Consider the following 19,645-nt stretch of genomic DNA (forward strand, 5'->3'; position numbering starts at 1 on the left):
TTTCTCTGATTTCATGTGTTTTTATGTTCCATCTTTAATCCTTATTGTTTCAGTGGAAACTTAATACGCCAGGCTGAACCCATGTGCCGTCCTCTTTGTTCACCGCTTTTTTTCTTACATCTCCACGCTTTCACTGGTTACCCCGTCTTTAACGTCAACATTGCTATGAATTGTGGGTAATTCCCTTGGGCAAAGTCTGCAGAAATGCAGACTTACGGAAAGGGTTCATAAAGGGCCCAAAATGTCGGAGAGAGAGACTCAAACACTCGATGATTTGACAGATAGAACTAAACCTCAACGTCTGAGTCCGTGAGTGTGGAGATTGGGTCCAACTCACCCTGTCATTCCAGATCCAGCCACTCCCTCCTGCTCTGCAATAACCCTTTTCCTGCCGTTTCCATCACCTGTTCTTCCCTGCCCAAACTCACTTGCTTCTCATTTCCCTAATCAGCCTTGCAGTATATCTGGCCCATCTCCACCTATTCGCTGTCAGAGTTAGTTTGCATCCTCCCTCGCTTTCCAGACTTCTGCCCCGCATAAGTTAACTTGTCTCCACTGATTACCTGGTTTGACCTTCGCCTGTTTTGGGACCCCAGTTAATAAGAACTTTTATATTACACGGAATGTGTTTTTTTTGTCATGCTTTCAACATGCGTCATATAATCTTCATGAAGTGTAAATTCATTGAGAAAATTGCCATTTTGTCACACATTGAAAATAATGTTTGATCTACTCCACTTCTTTGTTTTCTCATTTTGGCCATGCTCGATGGATTGCCATGACACATGGTACACACATTCTTGCACATTGTTGAATTGTAATAGTTTGGAAATCACTCAAAACGTTTCGTCTACTAGTTCATTTTGAAGGTCGATTAAATCGATTTAGAATGGAAATCGTGAAACCCCTCATCACAATAACTGGATATACGGTTTCATCACGGTATGATTCCATTGAAAGACAGTAAAATATCATATTTAATTATTGCTCATCCTTATGATGCGCATGTTTGACGAATTGGTGAAGACATTTTCTTAATCCTGTGCATTTGTTGTCAAATTGAGGCTGCCCATGTGTGACTTGTCAAATTGGTAATGTTTTAAAAATGCTGCCCATGTGCTGTTGAATTGGTGAAGATGTTTTCTTAATTTCTTTCTGTTGTGTCTATTTGAATGTGTTTTCTGTAATTGCAGTGCGTTGAGCTCTCTGGGCCACCACAGTGCAGTTAACGTGGCTCTGGACTCTTGACATATGTTGTGTTGTCTCAGAATACATACTATGGGAACTCAGTGGTTTATGGAAAGCTGTTTATTTTTCCTGTAACACATCTTACTGGGTTTTAGTCTTTCTGATATCACAAACGGCACAAGTTCATGGTGACAGTATTTATGAATGTGCCACAAAACTGTTATACAATTCATATCCAGTCACAATAGGTTTAAAATTCAAGGCGGCAATCATCATACTATAAAACTCTGTATTTTTTTAATATTTTATACAGTAGCTTTTCTCTTGCTATGACTACAAAGTGAGAAAATACATTTCTCGCTTGTTTTATTATGTATTTATAATTGTTTTTTACAAATCATCTTGAAAGTTTTAGTCTCTTAAAACATTACCGTGGGAAAATGTGTCTTCCAGCTTTTAACAGATCATCTTCCATCAATGTTCTTTATTTTGCTAATTTAGTAGATAGCCAAAATATTTCCTTCCTTACTATGAAGCAGTGAAAACCGATAAAGATGAGCCTGGCTGCCTTTACCTCTGTCATCTTGTTTGTGTCAGCTCATCCACCTACATAACAAATAGTGTCTCTTGCGCTCAGTCAGCATAACTCGTCTTTCCCGTCTGAATTATTTGCATGCATGTCTTGTTTGTCCAAGCAACTGTGTTGCTAAATTTAAGTAACTAATTGAGTCACTTCATCATATTATTTAAATGCAAATTTCACTTGTTAAGTCAGTTTAATTTGGAAGTGTGAATGCAAGTATTGTAACCACACACCTCAGCATACAAAGAAACTGGATAAGGACTTAGTTTTTCTGCACAGATATCCACTCATTTATCTGATGAAATCAGATATAAAAAGACACACTAGATGTCTGTAGTACATTTTAATAGGACTTGAATTGCAATGAAGGACAAATAGAAGAATACCAGACACCTCCAGGGTAGAGATATTTTTACACATTAAATGGTTTGTTGAAACATGCAAATACTGGTTGCTTGACTACAAATGTTTAGCACATTAAAATGAGTAGGGAAATGTGGTTATAACTCAGTGTGCTGGTGGGATGTAACATATCACTTGCAACTAAAACATTTCAGCCAACCTCTATGCTAATATAAAATCATACATGGTTATATATGCACATTAGAAGATTATCCAAAACTGAAGCTCTGTTCTGCAATTCCTATTAGGTTATGCACAGTAGCTTGAAAAGCATTTTAGAGGAACATTTATATTTGTTTTCTTTACGTGAGAGGATCAATAAATAAATAAAGCCGGTTGTCTCTCATATGAGTAATCGTGTGAAATCTTCCATCACACACTGAGCAGCTCTAAGGTTTCTCTCCTGTGTGTGTTCTCATGTGTCTCTTTAAAGATGAACCCCGGTTAAAAGATTTCTTACAGACTGAGCAGCTGAAAGGTTTCTCTCCTGTGTGTGTTCTCATGTGTGTCTTTAAAGATGAACCCTGGTTAAAAGATTTCTTACAGACTGAGCAGCTGAAAGGTATCTCTCCTGTGTGTGTTCTCATGTGTGTCTTTAAAGATGAACCCTGGTTAAAAGATTTCTTACAGACTGAGCAGCTGAAAGGTTTCTCTCCTGTGTGTGTTCTCATGTGTGTCTTTAAAGATGAACCCTGGTTAAAAGATTTCTTACAAACTGAGCAGCTGAAAGGTTTCTCTCCTGTGTGTGTTCTCATGTGTGTCTGTAAATGTGAACCCCGGTTAAAAGATTTCTTACAGACTGAGCAGCTGAAAGGTTTCTCTCCTGTGTGTGTTCTCATGTGTCTCTTTAAAGCTGAACCATGGTTAAAAGATTTCTTACAGACTGAGCAGCTGAAAGGTTTCTCTCCTGTGTGTGTTCTCATGTGTCTCTTTAAAGCTGAACCATGGTTAAAAGATTTCTTACAGACTGAGCAGCTGAAAGGTTTCTCTCCTGTGTGTGTTCTCATGTGTGACTGTAAAGCTGAACGCTGGTTAAAAGATTTCTTACAAACTGAGCAGCTGAAAGGTTTCTCTCCTGTGTGTGTTCTCATGTGTGTATTCAGATTTCCACGCTGGCCAAATGGTTTCCCACACTCGGCGCATCTAAATAGTTTCTCACCAGCGCTACGTCTTGAATCACTGACAAGGACTTCATCAGGTTTCACAGAGTTTAAACCTGACTGAGGTTCTCTGGTCTCCTTCCAATCATCAGTGTCAGAAGAGTCTCCAGTCTTCTCATCAGTATCTGGTTCTGGATGTCTATCTGGATCTGAGTTCCTGCCTGGTTCTGGTCCTCCACAGTCCTCTCCATCAGCATCTGTTTCCATCTGTTCAGTTTGTCTTTGATGAAGCTGTGAGGACTGAGCTTCCTCCTCATCATCTTCAGTCTTCACAGGAGTGAATGAGAACTTGACATCAGCTTCCTCCAGCCCTTGAAGATGCTCTCCCTCCTGACTGGTCCAGAGGTCCTCCTGTTCCTCTTTAATGTGTGGGGGCTCTGGGTCCTCCTGGTCCAGACTGGAGCGCCACTCCTGCTGCTCAGGAGGAACCTCTTCTTGAACCACCAACAGCTGCTGGACGTCTGCAGGAAAACAGTAAACACACACAGAGACGTTACAAAGAAATATTAGTACTGAGCAAATACTCTCCTGTGCATACACTTTTTTTTCCTGCCATCATTCCCTCTTACACTCCCTGTGCACAGTTACCAAACAGACATGCCGACACAAAATGTAAAGACACAACGCACCAGCAGCAATGAGGTCATTGATAGTTTACATGGCAAAAAAGTGTGGCACTACCCAACATTGTTAAGAAGTATTCAAAGAACCTGCATCGTCCATAAAGTCCGGCTGAGATGTGATCATGTGGGCAGTTATAGTCGACTAATATACGTAAACCTGCCACCGTAGAAACAGTGGATAGAACCTTCAGAAGCAGCCACAACGTAACCGTGGACGTGACCATGAACATATGAATCATTTTAGAATTCAACAAGCTGCAAAATCCACGTGGTGTTATCAAAGAGAACAACGAGTAAATATTTTCTGTCATAAAGAAGCGGAGAGAATAAACAGTGAACCAACCTGCTCTGTGTAACCGGAGCTGAGGGATGAAAACAGCGCGCAGTTGCCTCTGTTGTCGCTCGTTCTCCTCTTTTGAACGACAAAGTTCCTCCTCGTACTCCGCTATGGTTCTTTCAAACAGAACAAAGATCTCCTCAGCAGCCGCAGTTTGTCGCTGGTTGACTAAAGATCTCAGCATTTGGACTTTAGACATGTTCCTGCGTGGACAGAACCAGATATAGTCATCTGTAGTCAGGCAACAAAAATATTCAGGTTGAAATAAAAACCTTCTTCTTCAGTGAGAGTAAACTTGTATCAAACTACTCATTGCCAGAAGCATTTGCAGCGCAAAAAAATGCAGCGTTACATTTCAAAAAGACACTAAAACCATGCATGAAGTGTCACTTCTGCTGAAAACGTTGCAAAAATAGCTAAAGAACCAGCCATCAATAACATTTAACATGAACCACGAGCAGCGCAGACAAGAGAAACAATTCAAAATTGATAAAATATAGTTAAAACTAGAAAATTTCGCAAGAAATGTTGACAGTGTGGCTGCTACTGCACAAAGACGTCAACAAATATATATATACACGCCAATATTACTGCTTCTCTCTTTTCTGCATTTAAGAACTTTAGAAACACACACGCACACACTCTCAATCAATATTAGCAAGTTCTTAAACGCTGCCTGTCTCGCAGAGTAAAATAAAATCACATGAAACAAAGTTATCTGTCAGCCATTTTGTCTTGTCTAAGAAAGAGCTATATCAAAATGCTAGGAGCAATATTCTAAGTTTTACACACACACACACACAGCTAATAGCAAGCTAATAGCTATCACAGGATTCCAACTTCACACACATTTCTCACAGAAATGATAATAAAGAAACATCAACAGTGAATACTGACTGAACTCTTATTTTGTCAAAGATATAACTTAAAACATTCTCATCTGAACCCGTGGCTTTAGAGGGATAGCATGTAGTATTAATAACATAAGCTAATACGTTAGCATGCTAGCAGCGATTAGCATTCAAACAGCAGTACATGTAATTAGCTCTCCAGCCTGACACTGGCTCATTCCTTAACTACGTTGCTATAAACATTCCCATAATCCATATATATATATATATATATAGTTATATATAACTAACTTCAGCTCTCATAGAACCGGACTGTCTTTTAGCATTAGCAGTAGTCAGCAGAATTATTTCAATTAGCTCCGCCATTTTAACAATAGAAGCGCGAAAAAAACGTATTACCGACTACAATGAAATATCTGCATTTTACAGTTACTAAGGCTTCTCAAGTGAATACAGATGTTATATCTAACATGTTTCTGTTTAAAGTCAGTTTACCTGTAAATATAGGACATTCATCAGGTCAGTTGAGAAGCCGCTTTCTCTTTTGGCTACACTTAACTCATTAGTACTGACGGCTGTCTTCTGCTCTAGTTACGTTAGCTACTGATGTTCAGTATACTGCCTAGAGCGCCCTCTGCCGGCGATGTTGGGCATAGCAGAAATAAAATAACCACACATCCCAGTAAAAGACCAAATGACAGCATGATACAGATACTTTCCGTGATATGTGAGTTTCCCTGTTTGTTTAACTTTATTGAACATTTGTATTATGTTGCTTGCAGTTTGAAGAAAGCTGAGTAGATGAAAGAAGATGAGAGTGGATGATAAGGTATGAAATAAGTGTTTATTGTGCTCAGGAAGCCTACTGGACACTCCAAAGCAACAAATCAACCCAGCAATGCTGCAGCGCTAGAGCACGAGCCATTCATATTATTCATAAAAACGTCACGATAGACAAATGAACACAGTAGTAGCGCTACTGCAGATGTAAAAAAACAAAAGCAGTTGACTTACCACAGCTGCCTTCACTTAAAGACAAATCCATCCTCCTTTCTTTGTTAACAAAGTCAGTACCAAATCCATTTCTCCTCCTCCTTCAGCGATTGAGTGTTAAAAAAAACAAAGCTAGGTAAAAAAAAAAAAGAATCTATACCAATCAAAACGCTAAAAATGTCATAACTTCTCTTACATATGTTTCAACCTGAACTCTTATTAAACACTAAGATCTGCTAGCTAGCTTTCTGTTTGACAAAAGTCACACTGGCCCACTGACCAATCACGGCGCACTTAGCAGGCTACCTGTGCCACTGGCACGTCAAAGAATACGCCCAACATGTCAAACTAAAGATTTGAGTGGTTGAAGACTATGACAATCAACAATATCGTCCCCATTCACTTAATCTGCAAAGGCTCTCTAGCGGGCATCGGGCCTCTCTCTTTACATAGAGACATAGAGGCTGAATCTGATTGGATAAAAGCTCTACTTAAAGCAAGCTGTGCTGGAAGCAGCGCTGCAGGATGGAAGCAGAGCAACAGAGGAAGACAGGAGCTGTGCAATGAGAAAATAAGCTAATGGGGAAAACAATTATAACCCATGTAGTGTATTTGTGAAAAATGATTAAATCATAAAATAGCTATAACTTTGTGATTCTGTTTAGGCCAGCAGAGAAGGCTTAGCTGGCCCTGATGGCCCACCACTGATGGTGCATAGTTACAAAATCATTTCACAACAGGTTAATAGCAGAATAATAGCAAGGAATATGTTGTTTGTTTAGTAAATAAAACTATTAATAGTTCTGTGTTCAGTATTCAGGGTGTGAGAACAGCTTTTTCTGTTCTCACATGACTTATCATGTACTTAACATGCTTTATCAAAATAACAATATAGGAACATGATTTGGGGACTATGAGCGTGATTAATGTATTACCACAGGTAAAAAACATCCCAAACATTCAGCTGAATTCACCAGCTTTTTCTTGTACTTTTCTTTACACTTTCTTTAGGACACATAACTATCTGAGTTAGGACTTATTAGAGGATAAATGATCAAATGAGTTCTCAACACAGCTCTAATAATGCTGTATTGATAAATGTGATGTCAACTGATGTCATTTTCCACCACCTAACTACAGCAGCATACCGTAGACTGAAACCAACTTTTGCAGTGTCAGTTACAGGAAAAAGTGTCAGGTGACATATGAACACACGTGCACACTCACGGGGTGGTCCTGCTTCATCGACCCTTTATAGAGGAACACTTAGACTGGACAAGGATAGACCTGCTCTGACCTAGGTCAGACCTGACAATGACCTACTTTCATTTGTCACTATACCATTTCTATTTAATTACCCCGCTCTCCATTCAGTCTGTAAGGGGATGCTTTCTTCCTTGTTTCTGTCAAGGATCTCCAAATAGGGACAAATTGGTTCATTTGTGCCTTTAGTTCAATTTGGTTCAACAAATGTGACTATTTGTTGAGACTTACTCAACAACAATCTCTTAATTTCTAAAACCTGTAATTAAAAAAAAAAAGAAAAATGTCACCAGGACGTTGAAGGACGTTGGATATCTAAAGCAAAACAAAAACCCCAACAGTTCTTAAGTAGTCTACGAACAAGTCCATTTGTTGCTTTAATTGTTGGACAGGGGATAGTTTAAGGTTAGTAATGGAGCCTAAAAATAGTATTACTGAGACTAAAAATCATAGTTTTTAAAAACTTTTCGTACGCTTCCTTTGTCTTTCGTTTGCGCATGCGTGAGAGCTCCCTCCTCCCTACCTCAGATCATTATGCTGTTGACATGACAACCGGCGCTTACAGAAAAGTTAGCTCCGACTGGATTCAGGTGAGTTATCTTCCGGTTAAAATGCTGTCGACCGGCAAAGGTGTTGCGGAAGCACCGGGGCTCGGAGGTGCGGAGCCGGGCACCGGGAGTCGAAGAGACGGTCACAGAGGAGCCCTAAGCGGGGAGGAGAGACGACAAGGGCTCGGTGTTCATGAGATGCCGGATGGGTCCAGATACGAGGGAGAATGTGTGAACGGATTCAAACACGGTAAAGGGAGGTACACCTGGAGTAACGGAGAGGTAACGTTAATGTCAAATGAACACGACAATCAGGCAAAAAATGACATAAGAGGCCCTTTTCCCAAAATCTCTTACATAAAACACAATGACATATTTTACTGTCTCCTGTCAGTTTTTCTTGAAGTTTAATAAAGAGCAAGTCACTATTTTATTTCCCTGTCTGCTACTTGTAGTTCTATGAGGGCTCTTTCTACAAAGACTACAAGCATGGGGACGCACTGTACTGCTGGCCCACAGGCCACAAGTTCACTGGCAAGTTCTACCTCAACAGAAAGGAAGGATATGGACAACATCTGTTCCCTGACGGAGCCACCTTTCAGGTAAAATGGATGAATGACTTTAACCTTCTGCCTACGAGCGCCCGTGCTCAGAGCACCTCAAATCAAATGCGGAAAATCGAATGATTGTTAGCCAGTAGTGTGGACACGGCCACTTTTTTTTTTTGGATGAAATAGCAACGTGTGGACAACAACATCATATAAGTCACTTATTATACACTCCAAAGACAACTATAGGCTACTCATATAAGTAAAACAATATCGTGGCATAAAAGCACCAAATCCGGGCCAGAAATCGGCGCTATGAGTACAGTAAATCAATGTTTGTACCCTCATGCTAACGGCTACCCAGTCATACAAAGCATGTAATAGCATTAGCACACGTGGCGGAACACGTAACTACCTTCTGTTTTACGATCCGTAGAAGCACTAAACAGTTGTGGGTGATCAAACGTACCTTCATGCTGAACTTCGCCGAAACAAATCGTAGGTATGCGCCCAAGTTTTATGAAAATATGGAAAATAACGTCGCCGAATTTCCGTTCCAAAGCTGTAGTCATTGCTGCCAACTGCATACTGTTGACTTCCGACTTGTTTCCAGAATAAGAGCGGTCAAGCAGGCTTGGGCGAGTGGTCAGACTGCCTGCGACCGGAAATTTCCGCCGGGGTACACGCGTCATTTCTGGCAACTTTATTGCATGAAAGCTTTTGACGATCACCACCAAACTTGGCATGAGTCTTCCTAAGCCTGTGACGCGTCTAAGGAGGGGTTGTTTTTGGAAATCGACCGAGGATAGGCTGAGATCCAGCCACAGACACACATGAAATGAGAAAATCCTACAGATGACAGCCAAAACTGGCTCTGATGATGTTATGAATATGAATATGATTCCTATTATCTGTATTTGGATGTATTGAATAATATGAGTGATAAAAAAAGTGAAATATATAGTTATATAGTATATAAAATTAGAATAGAGCATGAGTGAGTACAGAATTTCAAGCCGAATGCTCATTTCTCTGACCTCCTATTATGCTGGCCTGCTTCACTCAATCTAAGTCAAATGAGCTTAGAGAGACCACAACCCTGTTTGCTATGACACAGTAGTGTTTGTAGGATTCATTCTGCAATAATTCCAAAGAAATATCAATGAAAGTGCTTTTTTTCAGTCGAATCTGAAACTTTTTCAACTTGAGCTGTGCCATTAGTGTTGCAGTGTTTAACCAGTAACATATACACAATATTTACACAATATTTACACATCTCACAAGTGTTACCTGTATAGACCATCAAAATTATTAAAATAGACCTTGTAGTTTGGGTAGTTTACTCAAAAGAGTAGGAGTATGCAATTTTCGAGCAGGGGGCTAAAAATAGGCCTAGTAGGCAAAAGGTTAAGCTTTGGATAGTTTTTTTTAAACTTCTTTTTAAATATCAGTAAATAGAAATCAAGCTCTCCCCTCCTCTCAGGGTTTGTACCATGCTGACAAGAGGTTTGGTCCAGGTGTGGCTAGTTATCCAGATGGGCGTAAGGATGTGGGTCTGTGGCTCGGAGGGCGCCTGCTAAGGCTCTGTACCGCTGTAGAAGAGGGCTTTAGCCTGAAGAACTTTCCTGAATATGCTGCCTACATGGACCCAGCTGCCACCACAGCTTCCCTGTCTCAGGTACATGGTTGACCATTTTCTCACCCACAGATGAATAGGTATGCCAGGTGAAAACATCTTCATTTTCATACATATATTTGGTTTAAAATGGTCTTATTGTTTTTACAACAAAAAGTTGAGATCACAGCTTCAACAATGTTTGACCCAGCCAAGAATATCTAAAACTTCTCTCCGAATTGGATTGCCCCAAACCGTCTCTATAAGACAAATACTCATTGCACTTGTGTGTGTTTTTTTTAATTTCCAAGCCCACCAACACTGTATAAGCAAAACATTGTTGTACCAGGAAGTGAAACCTAAATCATGGGGACTTTCTTCATGCAAAATGTACACTTTCATGTATACATTTGCAAAATATATTTAATTGAGCTCTCTGCTCCTGGCCTCTCCTCAGCAGCCTCCCACTAGTGTCCTACAGCCAGAAGCCAGGGCGGACTCTGTGGTAAAGTACAGCTACAATGAACATCCATGAATATGAGCTTTGTGACTTAACCCAAAACAGATCAATTAATGCACCATCCTCCTCAGGTGGATACGGACGGAGATCTGCTGCCAGATGATTTTATCCTTCCCCCCGGCATGGAGAGTTACTCAACCGATGGCGATCACTTACCGCTGCCCCCTGGCCGAAGGAAAGAGCTGGATCAGCTCTTCTATGGTGAGCTGTGGGAGCCGGATGCTTACCAAGGCTATAAGCGAGACCCACTGGCCTCCCTGCCCTCACAGCCCCGCATACTGGCTCACATGCACAAACACAGGTCAGACATGCATTTAAAAAAAAGAATTGTTTTGTACCTGTCGTATCTTTCATGCGACAGTGCTGTTGAAGTGATGAGGAAGGATGCTCCGTGGACACTGTTCTTGCTGGTATAATAAAGTTTATTACAAACAAGCAACACATGCCATTACGGACGTCTAGATCGCCCGGAGGTCTCAAGTCGAATCTGAAAGTCCCTCCCTCTAGGGCTCTCGCTTCATCTTTATATAGGATACATGTTATGTAACATCTGGGCGGAACGTAAGAGAATGTATGTGACCTCCTCATTCCACACATCCCCCCTTCTGCCCCTGGTATCCTGTGTGGTATATTTTCAGGCCTTGCACGATACAGCGAAGACCCCAAATGCAGTTGTCTTAGATGAAAACCAGATGTGCAGGAAACCAGGGGCAGAAGGGGGAATGTGTAGAATCAGGAGGCCACATACATCCTCTCATTGTTCCGCCCTGTATGCTGCATGACATGTGCGGAACGTAAGAGAATGTATGTGGCCTCCTCATTCCACACATCCCCCCTTCTGCCCCTGGTATCCTGCACATCTGGTTTTCATCTAAGACAAATACACTTGGGGTCTTCGCTGTATGGTGCAAGACCTGAACATATACCACATACCAAAAACACATTTTGCTGGCAGCAGTAAGGAGTGAAAAAAAGACATACATTATCATGTACAAGTATGTACAGTTTTGTAAATAAGCTGAAATAAGCATTTTTACTAATATAATTTGTGTGTGGGTTTCCCAGACTACTGGCTGGAAATGTGGGCTGGGATGTGGCAGCTGTTCTCACTCTGAACCGGGAAAGTTTTGGTCCTAAAGGGCCTTTGGAAGTCAGTTCAGAGTTGTTGATCCAGCACGCTTCCAGAGGGGAACTGCAGGCAGTGTCCAAGATCCTCCAGGCCGGTTTGGTCCACCCTGACGTGGCAGATTCACAGGGACACACTGCACTGATCGCTGCCACAGTAACTCTTTATATATGTTCGCCTGTTGTTTCTTGATTTGGTTTTTCCACTCGTTTGCTGTTTGATTGGTATCCAATTCAGGTTTTACAATGGTTTTTTTTAAATATAATACAATACAATAAAACTAAATAGATGAATAAAAACAGATTAAAATGTTTATTCTTTGGTTTTATTCTCATGTTTGCCTCTCTGACGGTTTCATTCTGTTTCTTGTACCTGTCAGGTAAACTGCCATGATGATGTAATCCATCTTTTGTTGGATCGGGGTGTCGATGTTGACAAGTTGAATTGTGAAGGCATGTCTGCCCTGGCTGCGTGTCATGTCCTCTACTACCCTTTGCAGTCTCTGCACACCACTTTGGCTGAGACACCCTCCAAAACTCAAGTAAGATTCCACCTTATGTTTCCTCATAACTTCTTGATCTGCGGTTCACATGTATGAAACTGTGTTTTGTACAGACAAATGAAATTAAATAACTTTCACTGTGATGTGTCATCAGGGTTTGAGGTCTCCATCTGCATGCGGGAACAGTCCCCAGATCAGCCGAGTGGACTTCACCACAGACACACCCAGGTTTAATAACACACCTCACCAATAACACAACCATAAGCAACTACACCAACCAGAGTCCCCTCTCTGATCAGTAGGAAGTGAGAGAAAATGTCATTTTCATAGTCACTCCCTACAACAGTGTTACCATCCTTTAATTAGTTATGTCTCTAAAACAAGCAAATGTATTCATTTAAGTTTCATATTTATTTTTTGGTATTTTCAGGACAGCAGAAAAACTAACAGAGCACATCTTACATCACAGCAGTAAAGTGTCTATTATTAACAGTGAGCTCATCACTGAGCGTTGGGCTGACATCAATGAACCTGAGACCCCTACAGACACTGGAGACCAACAGGAAGAGGAGGGAAACGAGAAAGAGGGAGAGGAAAGAGACTGCAAGGAGACAGGAAGAGAGGGAAAGGTTAGAGAGAGAGAAGAGAGGAGCAGAGGGGTGGATGAGAATGAGAGCAAAGGGGAGGAAAGAGGGATAGAGAGCAGATGTGATCAAACATGGGGAAATGGAGAAAGTGAGGTGAAAGAGATGGAAAGAGACTTTAAGAAGAGAGAGGAAGATGGGTCTGGTGGTAGAAGAGAAACAGGGTCAAAAGAAGAGAATATTGAGGTGAGGGAGGAGGTAGAGGAAGATGCAGAGAAGAGAGTAAGGAATCATCATGAGGAGGATGAAAAGGAGAGAGGAAGTGAGGGCGTGCCTGGTGTGCAGCGCTTCATTCAGGTGTTGGACGGTCACAATGCACTGGGCAGCGTACAGCGGAAGGAATGTTGTGCTGAGGCCGCAGGAAGAGTTCAGGTACAAAGCACAGAGATCCCATTCTATCATTAGTTTGAAAAGGTTCTTTTGAACTCACTGTAGTCTACTCAACTCTGTCTGCAGCAGGGCAAAGACGAAGAACTGACCCAAAATACGTCCTTCGACTCTGCCTGCTCCGTCAGGAGCTATGACATCCAGGTCACAGAGGAGACTGTATGCAAGATGGCTGCCATGAAAATTGAGTCAGTTCTGTTTCCCCTCTATCCTCTCTTGTCTTGTGCTGTTTGTTCTGATCTGATTACACTGATTTTGTTTGTGATGTGACTGTCTCACCAGAGACCGGGTTCGTTTGAACACCCTGAAGCTGTTACTGGAACGGGGAGCTGACCCCAACGCATCCAGGGTCCCCATGCCGGTTCTCTTTTTAGCCATTATGGCGGCTGACAATGAGGCCGTCAGGAGACTACTGCTGTGTGGAGCTCGCACTGACATTCCCCTTCCTCCTGAGGTAGATTTTTTAAATTGTTTAGAACTTTTTTAGTAATGTCACACGATACACATTTGTTTACCCACAAAGAAAACATGCAGAGTACAAGTTCCCTTCATCCTCTCATCCTTTTTTGCAGAGAAAAGGTCTTTATCCCCTGCATGTAGCTGCAGCACTGCCAGGTCCAGCAGGTCCCAGAATCACAGAGTTTTTGCTCCACGCTATCACTGACCCAGACGCACGAGCATGCGACCAGAATGAGATCTGTGAAGGAGATACGGTCTGCGTGTTTCCGTCCTTTAAGCCTTAAACCTTAGTAGTAATATTTAAGGTCATGGGTAAACTGATAAGAAAAGGGTTTCAGCCGGAGATCTTTTTTTTTTTTTTTTTACAGATTTTCATGAAGGCCCAGGAATCAGTGAGCACCAATGAGAACCCAAATCTCAAAGAAGGAGGCCGAACGGCTCTCCACATGGCCTGCCAGAGAGACAGTGACTACCGGGTCAGTACATGCTGTACTAGCACACGCTCACACCTTTACACACCATCACTGATGAAACATCATACTATTGACTGTCTGTAGCATGTTGCAGACATGCTAACCAATCATGTTGAGTATATTTACCCAGAATGTCAAAGAATACATGCTACACACACAAATACATGCAGAGCTCAAACTATTTGTTGTTGTGAGTATATTATTCATTTTGCTTTAAATAGCATGACTTACAATGTTTCGTGAACAATGCAAAGTAATAATCTGGCTAAGCATTACGTTTAATAGCTTTAACAACTACAGGAGATCATCTATTGCAAGGCAGAAAATCACATAAATCATGAGGTTTGCTCACAATAATATTATGTTCCATTTAAAGTACTCTGTATATTTTTTATGCAGAATGCCAGCAAGGTGGTAGCCCTCCTGCTCTCCCACAGGGCCAGCACAGACCTCCTCTGGAGTGGACACTCACCTCTGTCCCTGGCTATAGCAAGTGGCAATGAGCTGGTAGACCCCACACACACACACACACACACACACATAGAAGTATACTGTAGAAGCCTACAAAGCATCACTTTGTCCTGAACTTTGTCCTGAACCTGATCCCCAGGCAGTGGAGGAGCTGTTGAACGGAGGCGCAGATCCCAACATCCCGCTGGGCCGCAGGGTGGGCAGCGCCCTCTGTGCCATCGCCAACTTCAACTACCACTTAGGTGGCAACAGAACGAAGCTGGTACACACACAAGCACACAGACACATAGATATATATTTAGATAAAGATGTTAGATCGGCAAAATGTAGAGAGAAAAATGCAGTCAATTGATTTAGCAGCTGACTTTTGGTACAAAGACTTATAGTTTTCCTAAATGAAGCTGCTTAATAAATTGACCATGTTGACAATGTTTTTTTTAATCACTTGTTTTTGTCTGTATGCAGGTGTGCAAAGATGATTTTTCACTGAGAATGTGAAACATACACATTTAAAACAACACATTTAACTTTGTTCTTAGTGAATTCAAATGAGTCACAGTTAATATAGCTTAAAAAACAATTATTGAAATGATTGTATCCCTCAATATTACAGTTAAGTAAGAATAATAAGAAAAAGAGTAAGCAAAGAAATATGTTTTTAAGTTGGAGCAAAAAGCAATCTCTGTATTGAGTCAGTATACAGTTAAATTGTGTGTATTTGTGTGTCTTTGATGTAGTTGGGCATGTTAGTTAAAGCTGGTGCCGACATCTTGATGCCAGTTATGGTTGGTGATGTTGTGGGAACCGCAGTCGACTATGCACACTACTCCTTCAACCAGGTAACTGTAGAAACACCGAATTACAAAAGGCCTTTCAATCTGTCATACGTTTGCAAACATTATAAGCATTCGTTTTTCTTGAGACTGTGTCAGGGAGTTGTTGATTCAACTTTTGGTTCTTATTCATCGTTAGTGGAAGAGTTGTTCTGGACTGCATTTTGTTGACATGCTCTTCTAATATTTTGCCCCTGTAGACACAGAAGGAGTTGAATGAAGTCCTCTATGTGGCATTTTAAACTAAGATTATATACACTTGCACTCATACACAGAGAGAAAGCTTGAATTACTTTGTTTTGATTGCTTATTTCTTCGTGGCATGATTTCACCTGAATAGCTGTCTGTATGTTGTATGTTACTCTATATAGGACTTGCGTATTGCCATCACTCCCTTCCACGCTCTGAACATGCGGGAGAGGGAAACATTCAAAGCACGGCACCAGCTGCTGAGCATGATGGGAGATATGCTGAGACAGCTTGCTGGCCAGAGAGAAAAAGAAAATTTAGAGAGAGAACAACGCCTTACGTTGAAGAGTCAGTACAAGATATATATATATATATATATATTTATTTTTTAAGGCAAAAAATATGACTATGTTTTTGATTGGCTGTCATTCGATGCGTATGTATGTGTGCTGTATTTGAGTAACAGGTAACACAGGGGCAGGTGCCTTTTCCTCAAACAGGTCCCTCCACAGCTGTGTAAGGCTATCACCCATAACAGAAAAGCAGAGGTACACATAAACACATATTCATGTTCATTTTGTCCCTTTTATTTTTCTCGTCCCTGCCATTTGTAAGAAAGTTTTGTCTGAAAGTCCATAGGCAAAACAAGGAAACACAAATCTTACAGGAGCCTGTTTCCGTCTGTGTCAATCTTTTCTTAGGAAACCAGTGTTTAAGTTCTGCTATCAATGCGGTCGCTCACGGTCCGTGAAGCTGACTGCATGTCGCTGCCACAAGGTCTTCTACTGTTCCAGGGCCTGCAAACTGAAAGCATGGGATGAAAGACACAAGGGAGAGTGCATCCGGGTGACAGGTGGGAATAAGAGCCTCTCCATCCAACAGTTAGAACCCAACAAACCACACAACAGGAGTGAAACAGGAGTTCCTCCGGGATGAATCGAAATCTGCCGGAGAAATCCGGGTATCTGTTGAGCTCCCTGCGGACTTCACTGTGACTCTGAAAGAAGGTAAATAAGCTTGTTAGAGACATGTCCTTATTGACATGAACAGAAGCGTGTGGATGATGAGCTTTGCTTGGCATGAGGAGTGTTATGCATCAGTGTCCACACCAGGCTGTGTGAGAGCGTGATAAATAATGTAGAAATGTTTTGGAATTTAATATTGAACTTACTTTGGTCATGTTGTCTTATCGTTTTTTTTTTCCCAAGGTGAAACCCTGAGGCAGTATGAGATATCATTCCTTCCACCTTTGCTTCTGACCTTTGAACTACCTGAGGACTACCCGTCCTCCTCCGCTCCCTCCTTCTCCCTCACCTGCAGCTGGCTGACACATACACAGGTAATCAATAGAAGCCAGGCAATGTGGGTAAATAAACACATTATTGTTTACAACCTGCCTATAGGATCACAAAGACAGAGAGAGAGAGAGAGAGAGAGAGAGAGAGAGATGAATGCATGCAGATTGCAGATTGCAGAGGGTCAATAAAGATTACATCAGTCCTTTTGCCCTCACCTCCCACAGCTCTCTGCGCTGGGTGCTCAGCTCACCAGTCTCTACCAGGCCACGGGGGGCGCTGTGGTGCTCTTCACCTGGGTGCAGTTTCTTAAAGAAGATGCCCTCAGGTTCCTGGACATCCATACCCTGCTGGAGCTCCCCTCTGATGAACCCAGCACCCAGTACGATAGCCAGGACTTTCATTTGTCACTATACCATTTCTATTTAATTACCCCGCTCTCCATTCAGTCTGTAAGGGGATGCTTTCTTCCTTGTTTCTGTCAAGGATCTCCAAATAGGGACAAATTGGTTCATTTGTGCCTTTAGTTCAATTTGGTTCAACAAATGTGACTATTTGTTGAGACTTACTCAACAACAATCTCTTAATTTCTAAAACCTGTAATTAAAAAAAAAAAAAAAAAAAATGTCACCAGGACGTTGAAGGACGTTGGATATCTAAAGCAAAACAAAAACCCCAACAGTTCTTAAGTAGTCTACGAACAAGTCCATTTGTTGCTTTAATTGTTGGACAGGGGATAGTTTAAGGTTAGTAATGGAGCCTAAAAATAGTATTACTGAGACTAAAAATCATAGTTTTTAAAAACTTTTCGTACGCTTCCTTTGTCTTTCGTTTGCGCATGCGTGAGAGCTCCCTCCTCCCTACCTCAGATCATTATGCTGTTGACATGACAACCGGCGCTTACAGAAAAGTTAGCTCCGACTGGATTCAGGTGAGTTATCTTCCGGTTAAAATGCTGTCGACCGGCAAAGGTGTTGCGGAAGCACCGGGGCTCGGAGGTGCGGAGCCGGGCACCGGGAGTCGAAGAGACGGTCACAGAGGAGCCCTAAGCGGGGAGGAGAGACGACAAGGGCTCGGTGTTCATGAGATGCCGGATGGGTCCAGATACGAGGGAGAATGTGTGAACGGATTCAAACACGGTAAAGGGAGGTACACCTGGAGTAACGGAGAGGTAACGTTAATGTCAAATGAACACGACAATCAGGCAAAAAATGACATAAGAGGCCCTTTTCCCAAAATATCTTACATAAAACATAATGACATATTTTACTGTCTCCTGTCAGTTTTTCTTGAAGTTTAATAAAGAGCAAGTCACTATTTTATTTCCCTGTCTGCTACTTGTAGTTCTATGAGGGCTCTTTCTACAAAGACTACAAGCATGGGGACGCACTGTACTGCTGGCCCACAGGCCACAAGTTCACTGGCAAGTTCTACCTCAACAGAAAGGAAGGATATGGACAACATCTGTTCCCTGACGGAGCCACCTTTCAGGTAAAATGGATGAATGACTTTAAGCTTTGGATAGTTTTTTTTAAACTTCTTTTTAAATATCAGTAAATAGAAATCAAGCTCTCCCCTCCTCTCAGGGTTTGTACCATGCTGACAAGAGGTTTGGTCCAGGTGTGGCTAGTTATCCAGATGGGCGTAAGGATGTGGGTCTGTGGCTCGGAGGGCGCCTGCTAAGGCTCTGTACCGCTGTAGAAGAGGGCTTTAGCCTGAAGAACTTTCCTGAATATGCTGCCTACATGGACCCAGCTGCCACCACAGCTTCCCTGTCTCAGGTACATGGTTGACCACTTTCTCACCCACAGATGAATAGGTATGCCAGGTGAAAACATCTTCATTTTCATACATATATTTGGTTTTAAATGGTCTTATTGTTTTTACAACAAAAAGTTGAGATCACAGCTTCAACAATGTTTGACCCAGCCAAGAATATCTAAAACTTCTCTCCGAATTGGATTGCCCCAAACCGTCTCTATAAGACAAATACTCATTGCACTTGTGTGTGTTTTTTTTAATTTCCAAGCCCACCAACACTGTATAAGCAAAACATTGTTGTACCAGGAAGTGAAACCTAAATCATGGGGACTTTCTTCATGCAAAATGTACACTTTCATGTATACATTTGCAAAATATATTTAATTGAGCTCTCTGCTCCTGGCCTCTCCTCAGCAGCCTCCCACTAGTGTCCTACAGCCAGAAGCCAGGGCGGACTCTGTGGTAAAGTACAGCTACAATGAACATCCATGAATATGAGCTTTGTGACTTAACCCAAAACAGATCAATTAATGCACCATCCTCCTCAGGTGGATACGGACGGAGATCTGCTGCCAGATGATTTTATCCTTCCCCCCGGCATCGATAGATACTCAACCGATGGCGATCACTTACCGCTGCCCCCTGGCCGAAGGAAAGAGCTGGATCAGCTCTTCTATGGTGAGCTGTGGGAGCCGGATGCTTACCAAGGCTATAAGCGAGACCCACTGGCCTCCCTGCCCTCACAGCCCCGCATACTGGCTCACATGCACAAACACAGGTCAGACATGCATTTAAAAAAAATAATTGTTTTGTACCAAAAACACATTTTGCTGGCAGCAGTAAGGAGTGAAAAAAAGACATACATTATCATGTA

At 41.8% G+C, this 19,645-nt stretch overlaps 2 protein-coding genes across 2 annotated transcripts; one reads left to right on the forward strand and one right to left on the reverse strand.

Moving 5' to 3' along the window:
- Nucleotides 1-2,099: 2,099 nt before the first annotated feature.
- Nucleotides 2,100-9,239, reverse strand: LOC142946838 (uncharacterized). The gene is made up of 4 exons (XM_076088416.1): nt 8,966-9,239; nt 7,964-8,214; nt 4,300-4,496; nt 2,100-3,794 (listed from the first exon to the last, which is right to left on the reverse strand). Exons 3-4 carry the CDS (start codon nt 4,490-4,492, stop codon nt 2,563-2,565), a joined length of 1,425 nt encoding a protein of 474 aa, XP_075944531.1. The 5' UTR covers nt 4,493-4,496; nt 7,964-8,214; nt 8,966-9,239; the 3' UTR covers nt 2,100-2,562.
- Nucleotides 7,232-18,527, forward strand: LOC142946836 (ankyrin repeat and MYND domain-containing protein 1-like). Its single transcript, XM_076088413.1, has 21 exons — nt 7,232-8,230; nt 8,404-8,550; nt 9,980-10,174; nt 10,572-10,616; nt 10,703-10,932; nt 11,697-11,913; nt 12,137-12,298; nt 12,414-12,487; nt 12,690-13,275; nt 13,360-13,478; nt 13,573-13,744; nt 13,863-14,003; nt 14,118-14,225; nt 14,622-14,729; nt 14,833-14,955; nt 15,431-15,532; nt 15,898-16,063; nt 16,182-16,263; nt 16,417-16,722; nt 16,924-17,054; nt 17,238-18,527. Exons 1-19 carry the CDS (start codon nt 7,898-7,900, stop codon nt 16,649-16,651), a joined length of 3,345 nt encoding a protein of 1,114 aa, XP_075944528.1. The 5' UTR covers nt 7,232-7,897; the 3' UTR covers nt 16,652-16,722; nt 16,924-17,054; nt 17,238-18,527.
- Nucleotides 18,528-19,645: the final 1,118 nt, after the last annotated feature.

The sequence above is a fragment of the Anarhichas minor genome, unplaced genomic scaffold, assembly GCF_050575085.1.
Source record: "Anarhichas minor isolate MPS153535 unplaced genomic scaffold, ASM5057508v1 ptg000010l, whole genome shotgun sequence".
NCBI lineage: Eukaryota > Metazoa > Chordata > Actinopteri > Perciformes > Anarhichadidae > Anarhichas > Anarhichas minor.